Here is a 27,157-nt window from a genome sequence, read left to right as displayed (position 1 = left end):
AATGACTGTAAGGGGGATAACTGAGGCAGTGGAGGAAGAATTGACTAGGAATCAGAAAGGGTACCAGAGGGAGGGACAACGTTCCTGCCGCGACTGCTGAGAATTTAAGAGCTTCTAAGGATTTCAAATAGTGACGTTTGAAAACCAAGGGTGACTTCAACCAGTGTATTTGGTAAGATCCGTGAAATTCATGTAATGGAAGTAGTTAATGGAGGTGGCCACAGCTCTAATATCATGAACTCTTGGGACTGAGTCAGGATTAGCCTGCTTGATAAAGTAAAGGATTTGTTGTCTAATAGCAGACATAGAGATATTACCCCCTTCCCCTGATAAAGAGAGGCCCAGATGAGATGTGAGAGGACCTGTCTAAATAAGCCCTCAATGTATGATCTGGACACAGGGACAGGTCTTGAGGAAGGGGGAGAATTTTCCAAGGCGACCACCTATTCTGCGGATCTTCATTTTTGGCCAGGAATTTAGGGTGAGGAATCAGCAAAACCTCCCCTGATGGAAGGAAGTCGACATGGTTGGGCTCCCTAGAGGGTGCAGACAGCTCTGAAATTCTAGCACCCGAAGCTAGGCTAACTAAGAACAACGTTTTCCTCAATAAGGAAAGGTAGGGACAAGACTGATTATCGATATCTGAGGCTAACTTCAACATCGTCATTCAAAAACCAGGAAACCGTATGTGGACGGATTACTGGTCTCAGTCGTGCACAGGCCTTAGGGATGGAAGAAAAGTAAGGATCTGTGAGGTCAATTTTGAAACCATGCAAAAATACTTTTAAAATAAAGCCGACTTGACTGTAGTAACAGTACTAGAGGCTAAACCCTTCTCAAATAGTGATCTAAAAAAGGAGATTGCCAAATTTATGGTCATTACTGTAGCCTCAGATTCTTTCAAAAAGAGTGCTAGCTTCTTAATTGCTGAGTCGTACTGCCGAAGAGTGGAGACCCGCTTATCTGATTCCAAGAACATGGTATTGACAGGATCAACGTTAGCATCCCTTTGAGCCGCAAATTTCATAAAGTCCACAAAGCCAGGTCATTTTGAATTTTTGAGGAAGCTGACACAGTCTGAGTTTGTACTACTTGTGTTAGTTTCGGACTGGGGATTTGGATGTGGCGGTTTCAGTTCCAGCAAAAGTGGAAACCAGCTGCTCTTTGGCCAGTAGGGAGCCACTAGAGCTACTTGACCCTTGAATGTCCTGAGTTTGTGAAGGACCTTTAACAACAAGTTTACTGGAGGGAACAGATAAATCTTCTTCCACCTGTTCCAATCCAATGACATTGCGTCCGTGAAAAGAGCTTGAGGGTCCAGGTTGGGAGCTACGTAATGAGGAAGCTTGTTGTTGAGCTTGGTTGCGAACAAATCTACCTACAGGCCCGGAACTTGGTTGCAGATCCAATTGAACGAGGCCCTGTCTAGGGACCACTCAGACTCGAGGGGAGTTGTCCTTGATAGAGAATCCGCTACGACGTTCCGGACCCCTGCAAGATGAGTGGCAGACAGGTGCCACTTGTTCTTGCACGCCAAGGAGAAAAGTGCAATCATTACCTGGTTGATCCGGCTCGATTTTGAACCTCCCCTGTTTATGCAGTGGACTATCGTGGCGCTGTCCAGAACCAGCCTTATATGAATCTTCTTGGGGGGAAGAAGCTTCTTCAAAGCAAGGAAGACCGCCATGGCCTCCAGACCGTTTATATGGAACTGGCGGAACATGGGGACCAAGTCCCCTGCACTTCTTGGTGTTGAGAATATCCTCCCCACCCACTTAGGGAGGCGTCTGTGTGGATAACCAACGCCGGAGGAGGAAATTGCAGGGGGACTGACTTGGACAGGCTCTTGACAGTCGACCAAGGCCGGAGTCTCTTTTTCAAGATGGGAGGAATCAGAGACACCTTGTCTCTGAGGCTGATATTTGCTCGACTCCGCCACACTCTGTTGATCTTTCAGTTTTACCTTCAGCAACAGATCTGTCACTGAAGCGAACTGAAGGGAGCCCAAAACACTTTCTTGGGCCCGTCGAGAGGCTCGTTTGGACTTGAGAAACTGTCTGGTTGCTCTGGCTATCTCTTTCCTCTTGGGAGGAGGAAGAGAGAGCTTGTGAGAATTCAGATCCCACTGGATTCCTAGCCATTGAAAACAACTGCTCGAACCAGGCGGGACTTCTTCCTGTTTACACGAAAGCCCAAAGATTCTAGAAAGTCGACCACCACGGATGTAACCCTCCGGCATTCCTCGACGCTGGATGCCCAGATGATCCAGTCGTCTAGATACGCGGCCAGCGTAATCCCTTGAGACCGGAGTTGTTGTGCGACCGTGTCTGTCAACTTGGTAAAAATCCTTGGGGCTATGTTGAGGCCGAAAGGCATCACCTTGAAGGAATATGCCTGCCTTCCGAGCCTGAACCCCAGAAAGGGGGAGAACCTTCTCGCAACCGGGACGTGATAATAGGCGTCGGAAAGATCTAGAGAGGTGGTTACGGCTCCACGGGGCAGTAGGGTCCAAACTTGGGAGACTGTAAGCATCCGAAACTTGTCGCAACGAATGTAGGAATTCAGACGGGACAAGTCCAGAATTACTCTCCGCTTGTCGGAACCCTTCCTGGGAACACTGAAGAGCCTGCCTTGGAACTTCAGAGTCCTCACTTTCCTTATAGCCTGTTTCTGTAGAAGATCTTCCACAAAGTCCTCGAGATCCTTGGTCGTAGCCTGATAAAACTTGACTGGTGGAGGGGGACCGTCGATCCAACTCCAACCTAGGCCCTTGGAAACTATACTCTGAGCCCAGGGACAGAAGCTCCACCGGGCCCGAAAATGGTACAGCCTCCCGCCCACAGGATGTATGTCATCGGTCCTGTCTGCTTCCCCCCTCTGGAGCCTCTACCTACTCTGTTCCTGGGAGAGGAGCGGGGGGCTCCTCTTCCCCTAACATAGCCACGGGGCTTGTTGCCTCTGGTTGACTGCCTAGAGCAAAATTTCCCTGACTTTCATATGCAGGATTGAAAGCTGGGAGGAGACATAGGAGGGGGCAGCCAGAGACTGATGCGCCGGGTTCACCAGGACATACTGAGGCGGAGGTTGGGAGGAAGAGGTTGAAGGCTGATCTTGTAAGGGAACCTGGACGAAGGACTGAGCCGGGAGGCGTTTGAAATGTTTAAATTTCTTGCTGGGCTTTGGGGAAGGCCCGGCAAGATCAGACTGCTTCCGTTTATAGGGCAGACCCCAACGAGAACGGAGACTCTGATTGACCCTAGCCGCCTCAGATAAGACTGCGTCAACTTCTTCTTGTAGGAAAAGATTAGCTCCCCAGATCGAACTCTTCAGAAGCTTATTTGGTTCATGCCGAACTGTGGCTGCTGAAAAGATATGCTTCCGGCAGGCCAGTCAGGCAGTCATAAAGTCAAACAGGTCTTGTTGAAAACTCGCCAAGAGAGATTTCGTCAAGACCGGGAACAAAGAATCTTCCCTATAGACCAAAGAAGTTGCTTCTGCTAAAGTCAAAGAGTTCAAAGACCTGGCGAGCCTATCCTTAGTATCAGCCTCTGCTTTCAGGAGCGACTCCGGGATCTTAGGGAGCTGCTCATTGAACAGATCAGAAGCGCAGTCTGGGTCAAGCTGAGTCACCATAAACGTATTAGGGGCTCCCTTCCAGAATTAGGTGCCCATTTATACTCATTTCCATATATACTCACTAGAAAGGTATATTAAAATTCAAAATAAAGTAAAATTATTAGGTAAAATTTTTAAATTTAGTTGTTTTAAAATTCATTAGGTTTTGTATTTTTATTATTTACTTTTTAGATTTTATCAATTAAATCACAGCTCCTCATGAACATTAAAATGGGTATTACTGAAAATGTTGAAGATTCCGACAAAATTTCTTTTTTTAATCTATTTCCAAAATTTGATAATAGCTGCAGGTTATATTTTGGACATTCACACAATAAATGCTTCAGAGTTATCAACAATTTGCAATCTGGGCACTTGGGAGGAGGGCCATATGGACTGTTCATTAAGAGTCCATGCGTCAAAGGAGCATGGCCTATTCGAAAACACGTCAGCATTACTTGTGTGTGTCTCTCTCTCTGATATGACAAACTCCATTTTCCAACACTGGATTTTATCTGTTTTAATTTAATTATTTTCAGATTCTTCATTCCATATATTTTGCCATTTACTTACAAAGAATGTTTTTGTATATCTTATACAATCACTAACAGGGATGTCTACATTTGCTCTTGTCATGTGGACTGCTTCTTTAGCTGCTTTATCAGCCTCTTCATTTCCTTTAATCCCTATATGGGCAGGGATCCAACATATTTCAATATTTTTTTCATTATTATACAGTTTATGGAGTGAAAACTTAACTTGTTGTACAATATTGTTTTTTTTTATCATAGCTTTGATTGGCTTCTATAGCGCTTCTGGAGTCGCTATAAATCACAAAATTATTACATGAGGCTTCTCTAATTATTTTTATGGCTGATGCTATTGCACATAACTCGGCTGTAAATACTGAGGCAATGTCAGGTAGAGAGAACTGATATGTTTTGTTTTGGGATACTACCATATATCCCATTCCATATATCCCATTCCGTATATCCCATTCCGTACTGTGACTTAGATCCATCAGTGTATATTGCGTAATGTGGACCTTTTCGGATAATATGTTCTACTGTATGTTGTCTATGGTGTTCTGGGGTATATAAAGAACTTTTATATACATATTTCAAGTGTGTACAAATTCTCATTTTATGCACTGTCCAAGGAGGAGGTAATTTTACTATTAAAGGTAACTGTATAGTTATATTTAAGCGACTCAAACAACCTTCTAGCTCTAATTGGGAAAGGAGGTGGATGATTGTTTATAAACACATCTCTTAATCTAAATAATTTTTTGGTTGGAGAATCATTTGTCTGAATTCTCAGAGCACTCTTCATTGTTACTAGCTCTCTATGGAGAGAGAGAGAGAGAGGGGTAGTTTACCACATTCAACTAGTAAAGATGATGTTGGTGATGATCGAAAAGCTCCTGAACATATTCTACAGCCTTCATTATCCTTCATTTAAACTGGGTCTAACGTTTTTAGCGTTGCGTCTGATGCCGAGCCATATATTTCACTTCCAGAATCAATGATAGCGAGCACTGTTGCTTTATACAGTGCAGTAAGGGTATGTCTATCGGCTCCTCAAGTAGTGTTCGATAGTTTTTTTTTTAATTAGGTTTAATGCTCTTTTACATTTTGATTTCATGTATGTTATGTGGGCTTTCCAGTTCAAGTGAGTATCCAATACTAACCCCAAAAATTTTGCTGTTTGGCCAATTGGTATGGAATGATTTCTGATTTTTAAATCTATTTCTTCACCTTTTTCCATTTTTTATTTCTATAAAACATTACTGCTTGAGTCTTTTGTATGGAAAATTTGAAGCCTACAGATGAGGCCCATTCATCTACAGCATTTTTATTATAGCTTTATTAATGATTCACTCTGCATGTTTTATGTGAGATGCTGAATAATATATAGCAAAATCATCTATATACAAGTTACTTTTAATTCCAATAGGTAGGTTATTACTGATATCATTTATTGCTAAAGTAAATCAGTGTGCCACTAAGGACACTTCCTTGTGGAATACCGTTTTCAAGTGGAAACGTACTTGACAGTGCATCATCAATTCTCACTTCAAAAGTGCGATTTGTCAGAAAGTTTTGGATAAACCTAGGTGAATGTCCATGGATGCTGTTTTTATGTAACGTTTTTAATATTGCATATCTCCATGTAGTATCATATGCCGTTTCAGTGTCGAAAAATACAGCTATAGTAATTTGTTTACATTCAAATCCTCTTCGTATGTAGTCTCCCAAAGTTAGACAGAGAATCCAGTGCAGATCTGTTACACTGTGACCCAAATTGAGTGGGACTCAAAATTTTATTTTCTCAAAAGTGCCATGTTAGTCAGGCATTTACCATTTTTTCTAGTAATTTGCATAAACAACTAGTTAAAGAAATTGGTCTGTAATTATTTACATTACTGGGATCATTCCCAGGTTTGGGGATAGGAATAATTATAGCTTTACACCATTCATTAGGAAATAAATTTCGAAGCCATAAGTGGTTATGAAACTCTAATAAGTATGTCTTTACCAAAGGTGCTAAATGGCGGTCATTTCAAAACAAATACTGTCACCTTCAGGGGCAGATTTACTGCTGTTCAACAGAGCAAATCTAACTCTTCCATATTAAATTTTCTATTATAATATATATCTTCTATTGTTTCAAAATTTATTGTTATTAATTCTATACTGTTTTTCTTTGTGCAGAAATGCTCATCCAAATTTTTGTTACTATTTACTTTTGCTAAATTTTCTCCTATTATATTACTTATTTCTTTGGGATCAAGTATTCTTTTCCCATCTTTTATTATGGCATGTCTAGGTGGTTTAACATGGTTCCATTTATTTTCCTGAATTTTTCCCAAATTTTTTGCTTGGGAGTATTATTCGAGAGATCTGATACATATTTCCTCCATGAAATGATTCTTCCTTGAATTACCTCTCTTTTAAATTTTGCAGATATTTTGTTATACGGAGGTTTTAATGTATCAATTTCTAATAATAATATAGTCATTTTTGTCAAGTTCCTTCTAATATCGGTAATGTATTTTACTGAACTTTCTATTCAAATTATCTAATCTTCCAATTTGGTGTTTTATTTTTATTAATTCTGTTAGTTTTTCAGACCACCATGGGACTTTGCGTTTTGTTGGATGAGATTTTGATTTTGGTACCACTTTATCAGCAGAATTTTTAATGAAATCAACAAGAAATTTAATACTTTCATTATGGTCTTTTAAATATTCAAATGGTGGGATATTCCTATTGTGGAATTCATATTGCTCCCAATCTGCTTTATAAATGTTATATTGTGGGGCATGCTTGGTGGGATTATTTTGTAATAATGAAATTAATATTGGGAAATGATCACTTGTATGTAAGTCGTCAACTGTATTCCAATCCAATTTGTCAACTATGTCTGTTGTACACAGAGTTGAGTCGACTGAGGAAAATGTTCCATGTGTTTTAAAAAAAGTGTGCTGATTTCGTTATCATTTATACAGCACATGTCATATGAATCTATGAATTCTTCTATTTTCCTCCCTGCTCTATTTGAGTCTTTACCATTACAGTCCCACATCGGGTTGTGGGCTTTAAAATCACCTACAGTACTATTAATGTAGGTTCCTTGGTATTATTAAGTAATTCTTTAAGTTTGTCAAAGTCATAATTTTTACTAAGTTGGATGTATAAATTATAAATTACATAATTATAATTTTTTATTCATATTCTAACAATCCATATCTGCAGATCAGTAAAGTTTACAGGTACTTTGTCATAACATACTTTGTTATGCACATATATAGCAGTACAGGTCTAAATTTCCTTCTTCCTCTCTAGATGAAGATGCTAAGGTATACTTACCTACTCTTGATATTGTTTTGTTGACATGTTGTAAACATAATATCATTGGTTTGTATTCTTTCAGTAATCGTTGTATTTCTCCTAGGTGTAATCAGGTCTGCAGACCATTTACGTTCCACTGAATAATATAGCTATTGAAAATATTTCATTATAACTCTCTTTTTTTGCATTATCAACTTGGATTTTTTCTAATAATTCATTCATGACATTCATTTGTTTTTCTTTATAATAAACTAAGTGCTCATTGCACATGCAACCTTTTTCATGGGTACTCAAATCTGTGGTTTCTTTTTTTCTATATTTCATAAAATTTCTTATAATGTTTGTTAAACCATCTTTTGTTATTTTTTTATTATTGCACAATGCAATTAAACAATCACTACATCCACAAGTGTTGTCATGTATATTTCTTTCTTTATTTGTTCTTGTTGTACCAATTATTGGTGATGGAGTAATCTCTTCTCCTTGACATATTCGTTGTTGTCTATGGTATGATTCTCTTCCATTTCTTCAGTATTTTGGATATCTGTATCTATAGGTTTTACTATTATTTTAGGAGATAATGGTATATTCCTAACTTGTTTTTGTTTTTGTTCTTTCTTCATATCTTTTGTCTTTGATTTGACCGATGTTTCTCTAACAATTGTTCGTTTCTTTGTTTTGGGTGGTGTTCTTTCCAATGGCCTTTTTTTTTTATCTTTAATTTCCAGTCTATCAGGACCCTCCTCTGTTACTTCTGTAGTAGCATCCTCCTGTGTTCCTATTTGCATTAATATTTCAAATGAATTTGATAAAATGTTATCCATATCATTTGTACCTGTTTCTTTATTCTTTACCATTTTAGTTTTTTTCCCTTGGGCATTAATTTCTTCTTGCGATTTATTTTTCTGTGCTTCATTACTTCTATTTCTATGTATTTTTGTTTCATTATTGGTTCCTGTCATTGAAGAATATGTTTCTTAGATGAATCTTGAATTCCTCTCACTTTTAATTCCAACTTAGCCTCTTTTATAGACATCCCTGTTTGTTCTTGTAACATTTTCAATTCTGTATTGTATATATAGTACATACATTCTTTGGACCTTGCATGATGATCTTGTCCACAGTTTACACATTTTGGCTCACTACGTTTCCATTGTGTGGCATGTTCATCATATCCACAATAAGCACATACAGATTCATTTCGACAGTTTTTCTTTGTGTGTCCATATTTACTACAATTTTGACATTGTAGTGGCTTTGGAATATACGGTCTCAGTTCTCTATTTTGGCCTTAAATTTTTTATTTTTTGAGGTGGATCTTGACCCTCAAATTTTATTTTTGCAATTCTTAATACTTTATTATTCTATTTACTTGGTATTATATATACCTCACAATCTTGGACTCTGGTATATCTCATTTTAAGAGAGCCCAACAGCATATTCTTATCAACCGCTTCGTCATTATTTTCCGGAAGTACAACAGTACCCTGAATGCTTTTCATAGTGTCATGCTTCTTTACTTTTACATTCACACTGTCAATACTTTTTATGGATAGATAGTCTTCAGACTTGTTTTTTGTTGTGGCTTCTATAAGCCACATCTTCATTTTTATTTGTCTAAATGACATTTCTGTCGCTGAGTGTCTTTTTAATAAGAAGTTTTCCAACTTTAGGGCTGAAACTTTAGGGCTGAGATTTGTTGTTCTGTTTCCATGGTTAGAAACCTTGACCAACTTTCACTCCCAAAGAGGGAGTCGAAATGAGTCAAGGTTGGGTCAATATGATACTTACTTCTTTTGGATTTGTTGTGCACTGGAGCATAAGGTTCCAGTGTGATTACATTTGGATTCTTTTTTGTTTTTTCTAAAGAAAAGTTGTTAGAGGAGGTTCCAGCTGTCGTCAACTGTGCCAAGTCACTACCATCAAAGGGCCCAGGGGTACTCGAATCTTTATTTTCACTTAGCATAAAGATTTGAGTGAGAAAAAAATGTTTTTTTTAAATTAACCTGAAAACCTTAAAAAGATATCAGCTTTTCATGGAGTTTTATTCTTCCACCAATGGCACAAGTGAGAACCGACTCCCAAATGTCCGGTTCCTACCCTATCACATAGGGGATGGCACAACATGATTAGAGTGGCCCAAGTGTAAGCCAAACCCGCTTGCTAGGACTGAGAGTATTACAAGAATACAATCATCCCCACCCTAATCACATTATGGGCAAACTGGCTAGATTGCCTGAGAGTCCTATCCCCAGAACCAGACCCCCCTGGAATCCATGATCCAGCCCTAAAGAACAGTTCCGCCTCTGAGCTATCGATCTGATAACTCTCAGGTCCGAACATTATCGGGCAGTTGATGGTCCTGCCACAGTTCCCATTATTTAGCTTCGGACATAAACCCAATCCCAGTTATATCTTTTCCTATTTATAAGGTCCCATAAATTTTAGCAAAAGTGGATAATTCCACAAAAATTAATCCAAACAAATATATAATGGCATATGGGATTCTTGAACTCAAACCCGGGAACAGATTCCTAAGGTTCAAAAGCCCCCTCACCACGTCAAGGTGGTCCCATATCGAGGGGGATGTTTTGAATAACAACAACAATATGGCAAAAATCACTCACACCTCAACTCAATGAACAAAGTAGAACAGTCTCCCATGAGATTTCATGGAGGAAGGTACTTGCACTACACCTAACCGTTCCAGTACACCTTTTACAGTATATTTTTGTCCACAAGTTTACCCAGGGATTGTTCCTAGTTTAATTCTTATCTTTTATGATATTACATCAACTGTACCTGTAATTTTGCAAGATAAAGTACAAAAAAATGATATTTTCATAATAAAATTGTTTCATGTATACTTACCAAGTAATTGCATAACTATACAGTAGTTTCTAAATCGCGCGGCAGCTTTTATTTAAAAAATCGCAGTAGCACTTCCATTGATTAGTGTAGGTGACAGGCCCCATCCACTACTTGGAATACTGGAAATGACTTAGCAGATAGCCTCAATGTGTTTGTGTCCTTACGTCCCTCCAAGGCTCTGATTCTATAATTACTTGGTAAGTATATATGAAACTTGATTTTATGAAAATATCATTTTCATATAAGTAACTTAGCAAGTAATTACATAGCTAAATCCCACATTGAAAGGAGGGTGGGATACATGGACATACTCTACTTCAAAACATGGTAATGACTCTGAAATAGAAAAATTGCTAGCAATGAAACAATGCTTGTTGTTTCCTTACGTGGTACGAGAGCTACAGCAAGTGAATACTGCCTCTGGTTGGTTCTCACCTTAACCTGGAGTGGTGTGGCGATAAAGCCATGGAGAGCCTCCACTTAAGTGGGAACTTTGCAGCGAAGAATAGGACCAATGGCTAGGAAAGCATATATAAGTGCCCTTGCCCTGGGCACAGTACCAAAATAAAAAACAACCAGATAACACTGTCACCTACACCAAGACCAGACCACAACCCATCCACTCAGACTGGTGAGTACTCCAGGTACACTGTACCCCAGGCTCCCCAAGGCTCAACGCCTTACTTCAAAGCAAAGAGACAGAAGAAGAATAGAGCTTCCTATGCTTCATCTCCCAATACCTTGCTAGTCCTGATAACGGTCCCAAGGTACTGAAATTTTCAAACTGTTTCAACTTCTTTAAATAGTGAGATGTGAAGATCAATTGCATTTCCAGTAGGTTGACTGCAGAATGGAAGTGAGGGACATATTGTGCCTGATCACTAACGAGGTAGCGACTGCTTGGGCGTCATGAGCTTTCACTTTGAAAGTAAGCAAAAAAAGTCCTCCTGAATCCGAGAATGTGACTAAAAAATCAGGTCCCTCAGAAAGAACGAGTGTGTTCTCAGTAAGAGGGAGAGAAGGGTTCTTAACAGAACACCAAGGGTTGCTGGATGACCCTCTGACCTTCTCAGTCCTCTTCAGATAATACCTTAAGGCTCTAATGGGGCAAAGAACCCTTTCTTCAGGGTTCTTCTTCTGGGCCAAGGATTTCCATTAAACTCTTAATGATGAAGGAATGGGGCCAAGGCTTGGATGGGTCCTCGTTCTTGGCTGGGAAAACCGAGGGTAAAGGAGCAAACTGCATCTCCTTGGGAGAACTCTACCCTCTTATCGATTGCCTGAAGCTTACTGACACGTTTGGCAGTAGTCAAAGAGACAAAGATGAGTGTCTTCCGAGTGGAGTCCCTTAAAGAAGTAGAACAAAGGGGTTTGAACGAGAGGCCTGTTATCCACTTCAGTACTTCATCTACGTTCCAAGAGACTGAGTCTATCTTTTTCTGCTTGGATGAGTTGAACGACTGACGAGGTCATTAAGATCCAGGCTTGAAGGCAGATCCAGATCCCTATGCTTAAAAACACAGCTGAGCATGACTCAATACCCCTTAATGGTGGAGGATGAAAGACCCCTAAAGGTCCTCAGATAACAGAGGAAATCCACAATCTGAGTCAGAGATGTCTCTGAAGAGACGTTACGTCTGCTAAACCATTTACGGAAGACTACCCACTTGTCCTGGCAGACACGGCAAGAAGACTGACATTTGCATCGTGCAATAGCTTCTGCAGCCGCTCTTGAAAATCCTTTCACTCAGACATGTTTCTGGACAGTCTGAAGCCTGTCAGGGCAAGAGCAGACAACCCTTGGTGGTATCCTCAGGAAGTCCACCAACAACCAAAGAAGGTCTGGGAACCACTCTTTCATGGGACAGAACGGGGCTATGAGGGTCATCGTAACATTGTGGTGTGCCTGGAATTAGTTCAGAACTTCCCTGACCATGTTGAAGGACAGTAAGGCATAGAGATCCAGGCTGGACCAGTTCTGAATCATGGTGTCTGTCGCCCATGCCAGAGGGGCCAGGATTGGAGAATAGATGCGAGGAAGGTGATGGTTCCTCAAGATGGCGAACAGGTCCACAGTTGGTCTGCCCCATAACTTCCAAAGATCGAGGCAGACCAGAGGATCCAAGGTCCACTCGGTGGGAAGGACCTGCTTCAGATGCCTCAGTTCCTGCCAAAACATTTAAATTCCCTGGAATAAATTGAGTGACAATCGTCACTTGACTTTGATCTGCCCACAGGAGAAGATCCTTTGCCACCTGGCAGAGGGAGAAGGAATGAGTGCTGTCTCACTTTTGAATGTATGCCAATGCCGTGGTACAGTATTGTCCGCATAAACTACCATTGTTTTGTTGTAGGTCATGGCCAAAAGAACTGAAGACCCAAGAGGATTGCCTTCAACTCCCTGACGTTTATGTGAAGGCTCTTTTGTTCTGGGGACCACATCTCGGAAATTCCAGATTTCCCAGTAGGGCTCCTCAACCTAGATCCGAGTAGTCTGAGTAAAAGTCTAGGTCAGGGTTCAGAGGAAGCAGGGACTTCCCTTCCAAAAGTCTGCCTTCAGACAGCCACCATTGCAGGTCCGACTTGATTTCTGGGGTGATGGAAAATACAAAGTTGTCTAGTTGTGTTTTCCTGTCCCCATTGGCTTGGAGGTAGAACTGAAGAACTCTCATATGGAGTCTGCCCTGCCTGCCCATTAGTGTTGGGCTCAAAATACCTTTATAAGCAAGCAAAATGGCATTTAATGTTTTTATATTCCTGTAATATCACTTCACTTTCTAGAGCAAATGTATTTAAAAACTGTATGTTTTCCAACTTATTCAGTTCTTTTGTTATATTCTGATTGACTTGATTTATAAAAATTTTCAGTTTTTCTATTTGTTCTGCATTTTGATTGTGTGAGGTACACTTTATTTATCATTGTGCCTCTTGCTGCTGCCCATTTTTCCAGTCTGTCTATTCTTTCATTTTCATGTTCTACATTTTCTTTATATATAGGTTTCACTACATAAATTATATTTATGATATTTTCAGTCCAACATCAATATATACATATATATACACATATTTAACTCTGTCAGTTTCGTAGATTATATATTTTGTTTACAACATTATCTATAGCATTTTCATGTCTTATGTTATCTATAACTTTAGTGGACCATGGATATGTTTTTACTACTTTTGTATGATTCCAATGAACTACTTTTTCCTTTAGATCACTTTCATTAATTACTCTGCATTTGTTTAATTTTAACACTTCTACAACTCTATATGGTCCAGTGAACTTGGGAGAAACCTTTACATTTGGCCCTTCTTGAATATGAGTTTGTACATAAATTTGAGTACCTACTGTAATGTCTGGTTTAATGGTACTTTTATTATAATATTTGGCATGAGTGTTATGAACCTCTTTTAATTTTACCCTTGTTTTCATGATTGTCTCATAAGGAAGTTTGGTTTTCCATGCAACATAGTCATCATGTTATAAGTATGCCGATAATCGGGGACCACATGTAATTAAAACATACATTATATTTACAAATTAAGTGAATCGAAGTATGAGCCTTGCTTTCTTCTCAAACCCACAACTGGTGAGGCTCACAACCTCACTCCTCTGCTACTCTATCTTCTATCTGCTTTTCTATGTCTCTCTCTCCCTTCAAACTTGCTTTTTGAAGGTTCTTGAAAGGGAAATCCCCATCCCATCAATAGGCAGACAATAGCTTCTGTCCCGTCCTTGTAGACCTCCTAAGTGGTCATAGATTATCTAACGACGTCCCTTTGGCCGTGATTAAATTAATTAATCCCCTCCTTTGTAGGTGGGACTAATAACGTCTTCAGAAGTCTTTAGGTTCCAGCGAAAGTTGAAAGGTAAGCTCATAGGTGAGACGGGTAAACATTCTTGTTGTGATTGCCTTAGATTGTACTGGCACCCGTGTTCTCTCTCTCTCTCTCTCTCTCTCTCTCTCTCTCTCTCTCTCTCTCTCTCTCTCTCTCTCTCTCTCTCTCTCTTTTATATTTATGCTATTCCTAACTAATATTCTTCCCGCCATCATTACACCTACAGGCCTACAGGTTTGCTGTCCGGTGCCAGGTAGGAAATGGCCCTAGCTCCAGACTAGCCCTTTCCGAAGGCCTGTAGAAGCACTTCTGTTGAGAAAGAGGAGGGGGAAGAAGATTCTCCGAGCATATCGATTGAAGTGAATTTCCTGCCCAGAGACCAGGCTATTCACCTGATTGAGTAACCCTTCAGCAAATGTAGACCATGGCAGCCCCATTGAAGCTTTTGGTTCCTTTTGTGGACCCCGAAAAGGATTCGAGGCGCAAAGGACAACCCACAAAAGAGGCCACAGTCCCTTCCTCGAGATCATTGTGCTGACGAATCAGTGTGATGACCTCTGTATCTCAGGGGTGTCCATATCCTGAGGAAGAGGACCCTTGAGTCCTTCCAGGGTACATTCCTCTCGATCCACTCTCCCCGCAGGAGGGAGAAACTCAGCAGACCCCTGGGACCCCTCCTTGGCTACTTGAGCATATGATTGAGTTGGCCCGAGAACCAAACCCAGGGCGTAGGCCCTCACAGCCGAACTCCAATAAGAAACTATCTCATCGAAGTTTCTACTGTCTAACTCGTGACTCCTGGTAAAATCCCAGAAGATTGTGGGGACAAGTGAGGAGGATCAAGCACTCCTCCCTTTCCTACTAGAAGAACCAGCAGGAGATGCAGGCCGTGGGCAGTCACCAACCTGCGATGGCGACGGCGGCAAGGGTCTAGGAAAGCACCTATGCCTTGGGAGGCCGATCACGTGAACGCGATCGGGGGCTAGCTAGAGTCAAGCGCCTGAGTACCGACTTATGTGAACTTGCACCATCCTCTTGATGTGCTCCAGTCTTCTTTGAGGCCATGACCTCCTGGCGAGAAAAAGACTGAACAGGGAATCTCCTTCCTGCGTCTCTAAGTGCTCAGACCCTCAAGTCTGAAGCACCGGGTTGGGAACCTGACTTAGCACTTGAAGCAGTACAACACTGGCAGGAAGTGTCGAAACACCTGCATGTTTCGGCACTTTCTCTCACTCTGTGCCTAAACCAGACCAGGGAGCGGACTCGCCAGTGCTAGTTTGGGGTGCTCGAGGTTCCGCAGAATCCTGAGCACTCGGTGTGACTTGACTCTGCCAAGCACGCAACACTTCCGAATCTCGTACTGAACGATCAACAGGAGTGGTCTCCTCTCGAGTGTCCAAAGAAACTCGGGAAGAGTCAGGCACGGAACCAGTCTTAGAAGAGGACTTCTTCGAACTGGTTTTGAGTGAACGGGCCTTGGGAGGCCGCACGCTTGAGGCTCACGAGATGTGAGACCCCGGTGGGGTATGCAAATCGGTTCCTGAGCCCGAGGGCAGGGGAGAGCCAACTAGAGATCCTGCTGCTTCCCCTGTGGAGGGAGACAGGCCCGTGGCAAGTCTCCTTAGGGGAAGGAGAGGCAGCCTTCTTCTTCTTCAGCCAGTGGGCCTCTGAAGGAAAAGGGGAGGAGACAGCAAAGGGGAAGAAGCAGCAGACGACGAAGTCGAAGATAAAGACGAAGACGAAGAAGACAATGATGATGACACCTTACCACCCCTCTTCTTCGGTGTCTTCTTCAACATCTTCATCAGGATGGAGGTCAGTTTATCCCATCCAGAAGGGAGCAGCAGGAACCACAGGAGCAGCCAGAGTAGCTGGGGTAGCAGATCAGCAGCAGCAGCCAGGGCAGCAGGAACAGCAGGAGCAGCTGGGGCAACACGAGCAGAGCTGCTCGAGTGTCTGAGGAAACTCGAGCAGAAGGATATACCAGTCAGTAGAGGTAACCCACGATACTAGTAAGGGTAACTTGGGGTTTCGAGAAAACCAAAGTACCCAGTGATACAAGTCCAGGACCAATCTCATGAATGCGATCGTGGGCTGGCCAGAGCCGAGCGCTCAAGTATCGGTGTGAACGAACCCGGCCACTCAGCTCGGGCGAGCCAGGCCAATCATGTGAACACACACTCATGGGCTGGCTGGAGCAGAGTGCTCGAGACTCGTACACCTGGAGTTCGCAAGTCATGAGTGAATCGATCACTGATTGCTCCCCCTACTTGAGTGTCTGAAGAAACTCGAGCAGAAGGGGTATACCAGTGCGTGGAGGTAACTGCCTAACCAACTTCTTCAAGAGTCTAATAGCCGTTTCCCGCTTCGCCATATGTAATTCCTAATGTAAAGGACCGATGGTTTGTATATCATATAGGAACAAATAAACTTTCCTTTGTAATGCGAAGAAATAAAATTCTCCCCGAGAGAATAAAATTCTCACTGAGAGAATGTACGTCAAGAGCTAAACATGTAAGCCCCTTGCCTTAGCAACGTTAAAGCCAGTTTGACACATCATCGGCTAATAAAAGTCGTAGTTTACAAATATCAGTGTGAATCACTATATCAGAATACTGAAAGCATAAACTCAAGAGAAAAACAAGGAGATGTATTTGCATATATTATAACATGTTATAATCATATATCAGCAATATCAACAACAAAAAAATAAGAAAATGAAGTTAAAAGGCAGGCAGAGAGAAGAAGTGCACATCCTTCCTCGCCGGCTGCCGAAACCAGAGTGAGTGTATACTGACTGGGTGGGCAGGACTCCCACCTGTAGTCGGTACTTAACTACGTACTTCATCCCCTTGTTTAAAGTTAAACAGTCGTGTTCCAGCTACGCTGAAGTAAATTCCTATTGTAAAGGACCAAGGGTTTGTATATCGTGTAGGAACAATTCTCAATTTACCTCACCTGTACCTTTTCTACATAGTTTCAATCAAAAACTGTAATTAATAAACAATATCTCCATGCTGAGCTCTTCTGTAGAATTACTATATAATAATAGTATATAAGTACATAAAACACATGACACAGTGATCAGCAAAAAAAAAAAAGTTAAATTTTACTTAAACCATTATTGTACTTTGGACCTGAACGTACCATTTTCCTATTTTAATTTATTTTTCTTTTTCACATTTCTGATGTTCATTACATTAGCAAGTGACCTAACCCACAACACCTAACATAACCTACCCTAGGGTGCCAGGTCCTTATCCTAGAATTGATTAGTCTGAAACAGGACAAAATTATCATAAAATTTTAAGTTAGTTGAGGCATGATTTGTAAACACCAGGTCATCGCAAAAATTAGTTAAATAGCAAGGATTTCATTCCCTGCAAAAAAAAAAAAAAAAAAAAAAAAAAAAAATAAAAGTTCGTTTCCGGTCCAAACTCCAATTCCACATGCCAAACATTTTTTCGACAGTTTTCTTGTCCCATTCAAGATTTCAACAGGAAATCATTCGTTGTAAAGTTTCCAAACCTCTGGCTGTAAGCAACATTTACATGAAAAATGGGTGCAGTGTTTAGTACCTGTCCCTTGGGGATGTACATAAAACGTAAATTAATGATGGTAAATACCATAAACATAACGTCTTCTGTTGTTTTGGATGTTACAGCCTAAATGGCTTACGGCCGAACAACCAGGACCGGAGTACAGTAATTGATGGCACAGAGTACTTGATGGGATGTTTCGACCAGAAACGAACAGTATCCAAAAAAAAAAAAAAAAGGCAGGTATGTTTCCTTCAATTTCGACTTGTTTTATTTTTTGAAAGATGACATCCAGAGGTCATTCACTAGCCCCGGGTCCACTTACTTCATTTCACTCGTGGGGCATTCTCTGTTAAATCGACAAAATTTTTTGAAATTAACACCCTCATCTCTCAGATTTTGAAAAAATTTGGTTTATAGGGAAATCATAGGCCCTGTATCCATTTCTGAAATTTTTAGACCAGTCCGACAAACGGTTCAAAAGATATGACCTCGGGAAATTTGAGGTCATGTGTGAGGTCACATATTTTCACCGACCCACAACTTGGTTAATAATGATCAGAATTGCATAAATGTATATATATTTAGAATCAGAAAGAGCCAAGGAATTCATATAAAACTCTAGGTTGAAAAATAAAAAAGTTATACAAAAAACAAAATTTGAGGTCACAATTTGACCTTTGGGGTATCAAATGAGAAATTCTTTTTATAGACGTAAAAAATGAAGGAAAGGGCATTAGCTATTAGAATCATCAAACAAAAGTTTGTGTATGTAAGTATTTTTCATGAAACTAACCTACAAGTGAACACCATATTCATAAGCCAGGTGTCAGTGAACTACCTATTTTTTCACACATATGCTCATATTTTGACGTAGATTTTTTTATAGATATAAAAACAAAGACACTGCTCTTAGCTATGAGAAACAATCATAAAAAGCAGAGTGTATGTTGGTAAGCTATGAGAAACAATCAACAGTGTTGTTAAACAACCTATTGAAACAAGTTGCTACTTGTCTAATTTCAGCATCCTTGTCCACAGGTTAGTACAGTTGCAGCCATATAACTGGGTGGCTGGTGGGTATGGTGCTCTGATCCTCACAGACTATCAAGGCTCAAAACATCAAGTGTACATAGCTATATTTTCTAAAAATTTATGTTATCTAATTGATATTCCAGTATCATATCTTTACAGATTACATCACAATGGTTCGACATTTGACATACTGCCAGGACCCAATTAAAAAACACAAAAAACGCATAACAATCAATCTTAGAAAAGTGACAGATACACTTGCTGAAAAATGTGATGGCAGACTGAAAAAAGACTCATTGTTGTGTGTGAACTGTTGGAAAATTATAATGAAAAGCCACACTATACAGTACTTAGTACCACTGAAAACAAGTCTGATCAAGACTTAAGTGAATCATGTACTATTGACAGTGATTTGAGTAACATTTCTCCAATTAAAGATGTGAAAAATGACAGTGATTGTTTCACAGCGGAAAATCCTTGAACCTCGCTTGAACCAGTTCTTGCACTCCTAGACCAAACACCAATTACAAAAAGTAAGTACTAAATCAACAATATAACATATTTAATGCTAGCCTATATCTGTTTGAACTACTATATGAACAATTATATTGAATTTATGGTAGCTACTCTATATACAGTACAACATATATAATTTGCAAGCTTTTACTTTGAAATGTTAAATCTTCAATATTACTATTGAGTTGACACAAAATGCAAGCTGAGCTACATCCAATTCTTTAGATATACGAGTATTCAAGTGTGTGAAGTCTGTCTTTCTATTGTTTTCAGAAGGGCTGTCATCAAGCCAGAAAAATGCAAGACTCATGGTAAGTTATTATCTGCTCAGAACTCCCTGAAAATGAGTCTGGAACTCGGTTATGGTGTTCAAATTCTCGATAAGGAAAATAATAGTGCAGAACCTGAAACTCAATCTGAAAAACATCGGAACAAATTAATGAATGAATTGAAGAGAACAAAGATATAGTTAGAAGATTCTATGAGTCAGATGATGTTAGTCGTATGTGTCCTGGACAAAAGGATTGCATTAAAGTTATCAGTGCTGAGGGTCCAACAAAGGTGCAAAAGCGATTGATCCTTGGAAATTTAAGATATATTTTTGAACTATACAAAAATGATGAAAAGAATCCCAAAGTTGGGTTTTCCACATTTGCAAAATTATGGCCATCATATTGTGTGCTTGGTGGTAGTGGTGGGACTCATTCTGTCTGTGTCTGCACTTACCATCAATATCCAAAATTACAGCTAGCTGCATTGGGAGAAAGAGGTCTTTCTTACAAGGATCTTCTGGATTACAGTGTCTGCAGCAAAGAGAGAGAGACCAGCATGATGCAACTTTGCAATGATTGCCCAGGGGAAGAGGGTGTCCTGAATTTTCTCGAGTTGCTTGCCAGTGTGAAATCAGCTCCAAATGAAGTAACTTACAAGAAATAGGTGACTTGATCATTGTACAATGGTTGAAAAGGTGGAAGCACTTCATGAATACTTATCATCCCTAAGCATGAAAATCTGTCGGTTGGTTTGTCATCACTTTGTTGCTCAGCAACAATCCCAGTACTATAAGCAGTTGAAGGAATCGTTACCACCTGAGAGCGAGGTAGCTGTAGTAGGGGATTTCTCTGAGAATTAATCTTTTATTGTCCAGGATGCTGTCCAAGGTTTTCACTGGGACAATTCACAGTGTACAGTTCACCCTTTTGTCATCTATTACAGATCATCTGTAGACCAGGAACTTAGCCATTTTAGTGTGTGTTTCTTATCTGCATCACTAAAACATGACACTATAATGGTTTACACATTCATAATGAAGCTTATGACTTATGTTAAATTCAGATGCCCACAATTAAAGAAGGTGCACTATTTCTCAGATGGATATGCTGGCCAATATAAGAACAGACATAATTTCACAAACCTCTGTTACCATGAAGAGGATTTTGGTCGGGCTTGTGAGTGGCATTTCTTTGCTACATCCCATGGAAAAAATGCCTGTGATGGGATTGGAGGGACATTAAAAAGAGCTACTGCTCGTGCCAGTTTGCAGAGAACTACTCAAAGGCAAATTCTTACACCAGAACACATGTTTCACTTTTGTGAAGCAAGAAGATCAAATTTTTTTATGTTACTACAGCAGAATTGAAAGAGGCAGAAAAGAAGTTGGACCTTCGATTTAAGGAAGGGCCATTCCTGGAACTCAGGAATACCACAAATTTGTTCCCCTGGACAAGGAAGAGCTGATGGTGTATCCCATCTCAAGTGGCATTGCAGAAAAGAAAAGAATAAGAGAAGGTCACATTTCTCATGAACCTACAATACTTGGTAACCCAAAGTGTATCAAACCAGGAGTGTATGTTGGACACATTTACAACAAGGAAGCTTGGTATGGAATTGTGGAGAAATACTATGAAGAGTTTGATGATTTCACAGTAAAATTTCTACACCTTTCTGGGTTATCAGGAGTAAGTGCATATTATTATCCATCAAACAAGGATTCATGTGCTGTGCCAGGACATCATATATTAACTGTAATGAGTTGTCCTAGCCTGAGAGGAGGCAGCAGAATTCAATACATTTTTCCAAAAATAGAAATTGATGAAAGCACTGCAAATGCAAAACTTGTGTTGGCTAGCACATGAATCTATAAAGTAGGTGTTGTTCTTTGTTGTAACTATTATTTCCATGGCAGATTATCAGTAATATAAGTTTCATTTCTTATATTCTTGGTGTTTGCCAAGCTCAAATTTATATCTAAGGACTAAGACATTACAATTCCTGGAATATATAAGCAATTTATAAATTTGGTGTTTACTTAAGTGACATGAAAAGTACCAACAATGATTTTTTATTGTTTTGTTCACTTGTAAGTTAGTTACATAAAAAGTACCATTACCAAACATTTTTATGAGTGTTCCTCATAGCTAAGAACACTGCCTTTGTTTTTATATCAATAAAAAAATCTATATGTCAAAATATGAGCTTAAGTGTGGAAAAATACTTAAATACACAAACGTTTTTTTGATGATTCTAATAGCTAATGCCCTTTCCTTCATTTTTTACATCTATAAAAAAAATTCTCATTTGATACCGTGGAGGTCAAATTGTGACCTCAAATTTTGTTTTTTGTATAACTTTTTTATTTTTCAACCTAGAGTTTTAAAACCTGAATAATTGAATTCCTTGGCTCTTTCTGATTCTAAATACATATACATTTATGCAACTCTGATCATTATTAACCAAGTTATGGGTCGGTGAAAATAAGCGACCTCACACGTGACATCAAATTTCCCGAAGTCATATCTTTTGAACAGTTTGTCAGATTGGTCTAAAAATTTCAGAAATGGATTCAGGGCCTATGATTTCCCTATAAAACAAATTTCAGCAAAATCTGAGAGATGAAGGCGTTAAACACTGGTTGATCTGACAGAGAATGCCCCTCGTTTTATTTTATCCCCACCCAAAAACCCTGCTTTCCCAATGCAGTCTCCCGAATTTTACGATATAAGGGTGGTGTCAACTCTCTCTAAAAGTACTTGAAGCGAATACTAAAAGTACTTGAAGCGAATACAGAGTGAAGGGTCAGGGTGACTGGCCTGTAGGTGTTTCAGAAGGAAACCTAACCAAACTTGCCTTAACCTAACTTAACTTTGGACACCGTGCCCTAACCTGGCCAGGGGGGGTTAACCCCCACCTACCCTGTAGGCTAAGTTGTAATCCCCTAGCCTAGCCTACTGCATGTTATTTTTCGGAAACTCCAGCCACCTCCCACATCATAATTTATATTTTTCTTGGGTGAAACTCATCAAACAGAAAAATTTCTTCTATATACATGACCTTCGCAAATGCCTAACAGAGAAAAATAAGTAATCAAATCACGACATAAGGTATATAAGACAATACCAGCTCCCCACAACCTCCATAGCAATATAGCAAAATTGTAACCAGCAAACACCCCTAAATTTCGTTAGGTTGGTATTTTTAGATTCTTTTAGTGCCCTATCATTTCCTAGCCATTTTTGCAAGAAAGACCCAAAATGGTTTTTCATGCAAAAATGGCTAGCTGGAACCTTCCGAAATGAATGGCTGGAGTCTTCCGAAAAATTGCCCTACTGCATTCTACCCCAAAGAGACCTAGGCTAGTCTATGCTACGCCTAGTAGTCTAACGTAAATGCAATTCATTAAGGGTGGTCTATATCCTCTATAATGTTCAATTGTCATGTAAGGCGAATGCTGACGACAAAATGCGCCAAATTCAAATGTAACCTCGGCTAACTAACGTTTAAAATGTTGCATGACGAAATCAAACAGACCGGTCGAACACCAGAAGAACCTGGACAAGGCTACATATTTTCTTGAAATTCTTCTAATTTTAATCTAAATCTTTCAATCAATTCCAATTAAAATACGCGGAAACATAGTAAGCCACACAATACAATGCATACCAAAGAGTTATCATTACTTTTTTATACATGATTATTATAATAACACGTTACCTTTGATACTGACATCGTTCCCTTCCGCAGTCAGCCTGTCTGTCGTCTCTGTTTTATTGTTTTGGTCGACTTACTATTGCAGTGTTACCACACTAACATGAACGTCACATTTTCCCTGGCCATATTACTTTTGGATCATTAAACTCTACTATTTTGGACACCGGACAATATTAACTGGAACTTAATGACTTTTAAATCAATTTTTTATTCATGAATGTTGTAAATATTAGCTGTCTATGACATTTATGGATAGTAATACTTAGAGTGTGAGCACAACCATTTCCCACGTAGCTACACGATATAATGGGCTAAAACTGTAAAACTCTACAAGAATTCATAACATTAAAAATATATGAGCCCTTAAAAAAGTAAACTACCATAGTGTCTTCTCAGGCAGCCAGCGCCCACATCATTACTTTTCCATTGGCTGAAGGTTTGTGTCACATTAGTATTTGGTATAATTGTGACCACGAGGACTTGTCACTGAAAAGTATAGAGCGCTCGACAGAGTGAAAGTTTAATCTCGACACTTCTGTTCGTTGTCTTGTGAAAAGCTGTCCACATTTTGTCTTCTCAGTCACTTAGCCTCCATATATAATAAAAAAAAATTATCGAAATTTAATTCTGTCTTTACAGTCTCAAGGATTTTCTCAGTATTGTGGTTCATCAGCCATTTAAGCTCTATTCAGCTCCTATGATTATGGGCTGCCCTACAGCAAGAGACCGTATAGTCGGGGAGCTAAGGGACTCGATCGTGCACATTCATCTAAAAGCATCAAATCTGGCCCAGACGTAGGTTATATTATGCTATTTCGAATTCTAGAGAGTGCCAAGAAAATTGCCCACATTAACCACCCTTTTTTGAGGAAAAAAAACCCTGCGGAGGGTATTTTTTTATATTTTTCGTTTTTTCTCTAAAACGGTGGGCTGCGTGTGACAATGTACACGAATAAAAAATGGAAATAAAATTCTACGCAAATTCATATTTATAAGTTATTCTTCTAAATATAATAGTTTCTGCGTAAATCAGCCTGCAAGTGGAGGCACATTTTGCCGTGAATGAAAAAAATCGATTTCAAAATTACTTTTCCTTTAATAACTCCTGGATGATGTATTTCTAGATATATTTCCACAGAGATGAAATATATGTGTTGTATATTAGAAGTTGGGATATTGTACAAGCAATCGTTGCCCTTCCAAATATGTGTTTGTAAAGTCTCCGCTCAACGCGTTCTCTGTGGAGAACATCCCGTTTTCTGCGGTGCCTTTCCGCGACCTAAGGTCGAGCGGAATATATATTTATCATCACAATTATAAACTGTGTATATATTGTCTTTCTAAGCAATCATTTAGCTATTATGTACAAGTAACAAGATATTTATTTCATATGTCAGACAATATTTATCACTATGTTCTCTGTATAAACCTGTCCTGTTTTTAAGGAACTAGTTTAACCTCAGGTCACCTGTAAATCTTTGTACCAGCGGTCTCTGCGCACTACGCAGACGTCCGTATCCCGCTTTATAAGCAGCTATTTTTATCAATAAATCTTACGGGCTGCTCTCAGAGCAAGAGCCCGTGCTGGCACAAGGCCAGCTAAATCTTAAACAACATCAATAAATCTTACGGGCTGCTCTCAGAGCAAGAGACCATGCTGGCACAAGGCCAGCTAAATCTTAAACAACATCAATAAATCTTACGGGCTGCTCTCAGAGCAAGAGCCCGTGCTGGCACAAGGCCAGCTAAATCTTAAACAACATCAGTAAATCTTACGGGCTGCTCTCAGAGCAAGAGCCCATGCTGGCACAAGGCCAGCTAAATCTTAAACAACATCAATAAATCTTACGGGCTGCTCTCAGAGCAAGAGCCCATGCTGGCACAAGGCCAGCTAAATCTGAAACAACAATCAATAAATCAGCAGCACTTGTCTCCCTGCTCATTATTTCGCACCTCTCTCACATGTTGTTATTATAATTTTCTTGGTCTTGTTGAATGGGTGGTCCCTGGAGAATAATGTTGATGAAACTATGCTGCTCTATTGGGACAGGGGATGTCAAGCAGTTTGTGGAGAAACACCCACTGAAGGGTTCCTGTTTCTGGAGACAAAGCCTGTGCAAAATCACTGCTGCCCGCATCTGTAACAGAGCATCATCTTGGTCAATATTGTTGTGTAGCTTGGCCAGTTGTTCACCAAACGTGGTCTTCCTAGACAAATAAACTGCCTTCCCTTGGAGAATTGGGATCCATTCAGGAAGGGGGCCGAGAAGGTGTTCTTTGAACCTGGTGGGATGTGGCACCCTGATATCATTACACGGTTGTCCCTGTTGTTCCATCAATGTGCGATACATCTCTCGAAGAGCTGATAATTTAACAACTGATTGTGATTCTTCAACAAAGGCCACAATTTGAGCACAGGCAATTGGATCGAACTGAGGTGGGGTAGGGCTTGTAGCTGTTCGACAATCTGCAGCCCGAGCAGCGTCTCGTAAATGTAAATAGCATTTAACATGGTAAAAAGTGTCAACTGCATGGGCATCAGCGGCTTGCGTAGTCAGCCGTCCAGATAACTAAAAATTTTTACCTGACTGTGCCCAACTTTTGAGATTGTAATTGACATTGTCAGCAGCTACTTTATGCAGATAGTCCTGATTTTCTCCCTCACAGATAACACACGCCCTGACATCACGACCTGAAGGGTCAGATTTCCCCGCTAAGTTTTTTTTTTTTTTAGCTCTCTGTGCACTTGTTTCTCGATTTTGGTGTAACCTCTTAACACGAGAGCTACTGCAGTAACTCCTGCATAATTTGTGGTACTTTGCATAATTTGAATGATACTGATATGCCATAGGGAATAGAATTAAATTCTACTTTGCATTATTTGAATGACACTGATATGCCATATGGAGTAGAATTAAATTCTTTAAAGTCATTCACATCTCTCCCAAGTGTTATAAGTCCTTCTTTTTTTGGTTTCGTTAACCGTTCATTTTTACCCAACTGACAAATGCAACAGAGGTCCCAAGTGATACCATCCATCGTCTTAAATTTTGAACTGACACGTAATTACAGTAACTCTACAATGTGCATCCACCAGCTGCTCACTGTTAACCATCAGTATACTGTGCCCCTGCGTCCATACAGCAGTCCACTATTTAGCACATACATAGTCAACTAGTTATCATCATGCACTAGTCTGCTGTTTATCATCATGTTCTTGTTCACTGTCACAAACATCCACTAATACAGTATCTATATGCTACCATATAGTAGTCCATAATTTAGCATCATGCTAGGTCCACCTTGCTGTACTTCACTATCAGCATGGATTTAGCCATTCCATAACAGCTATTACCATACAATAGTCTGCTTGCCAACACACCTCAAAGTGAACAAGAAAAAAGACTTTAATCATTCAATTATTTTTTTATTGGCTATTCACGATCATTTTTTTCTAGGCATGTTTATACAGAAACGTCAATATGTAGAACGAGATAATACATATCTAGCGAAAGAGAAATATTCACCCAACAATTTCATCACTAGGAAATTTATCTAGAAATACATCATCCAGGAGTTATTGAAGGAAAAGTAATCGTGAAATCGATTTTTTTCATTCACGGCAAAATGTGCCTCCACTTGTAGGCTGATTTACGCAGAAACTATTATATTTACAAGGGTGGTTAAAGTGGGCAATTTTCTTAGCACTCTCCAGAATTCGAAACTGTATAGTATAAACCTACGTCTGGGCCAAATTTGAGGCTTTTAGATGAATCTGCAAGATCACCCTTTCCACAGTCCCTAAGTTCCCTGACTAGTAACCTCACAAGGCTGGTCTAACCTAAATGAAACTGCCAAGAATATTTCTGTTGATAATGCTGTCCCTATTAATGCAATGTT

At 39.8% G+C, this 27,157-nt stretch overlaps 1 protein-coding gene across 5 annotated transcripts in view; it reads right to left on the bottom strand.

Moving 5' to 3' along the window:
- HisRS (histidine--tRNA ligase) overlaps window positions 1-23,351 on the bottom strand; it is a 126,880-nt gene extending 103,529 nt beyond the window's left edge. Inside the window, exon 1 of one of the 5 annotated variants that reach the window (XM_067091783.1) lies at window positions 23,261-23,351. Coding sequence is in view for 2 of the 5 variants with exons in the window: in XM_067091774.1 (XP_066947875.1) it covers window positions 23,261-23,275 (15 nt within the window). In the remaining 3 variants the exon portion in view is untranslated. The remainder of the gene's footprint in view (window positions 1-23,260) is intronic. The other 4 variants (XM_067091774.1, XM_067091810.1, XM_067091820.1 and 1 more) reach the window with 4 other exon arrangements.
- Window positions 23,352-27,157: the final 3,806 nt, after the last annotated feature.

The sequence above is a fragment of the Macrobrachium rosenbergii genome, chromosome 4 (assembly GCF_040412425.1).
Source record: "Macrobrachium rosenbergii isolate ZJJX-2024 chromosome 4, ASM4041242v1, whole genome shotgun sequence".
Classification (NCBI taxonomy): domain Eukaryota; kingdom Metazoa; phylum Arthropoda; class Malacostraca; order Decapoda; family Palaemonidae; genus Macrobrachium; species Macrobrachium rosenbergii.
This window is presented reverse-complemented; position numbering and strand designations above follow the sequence as displayed.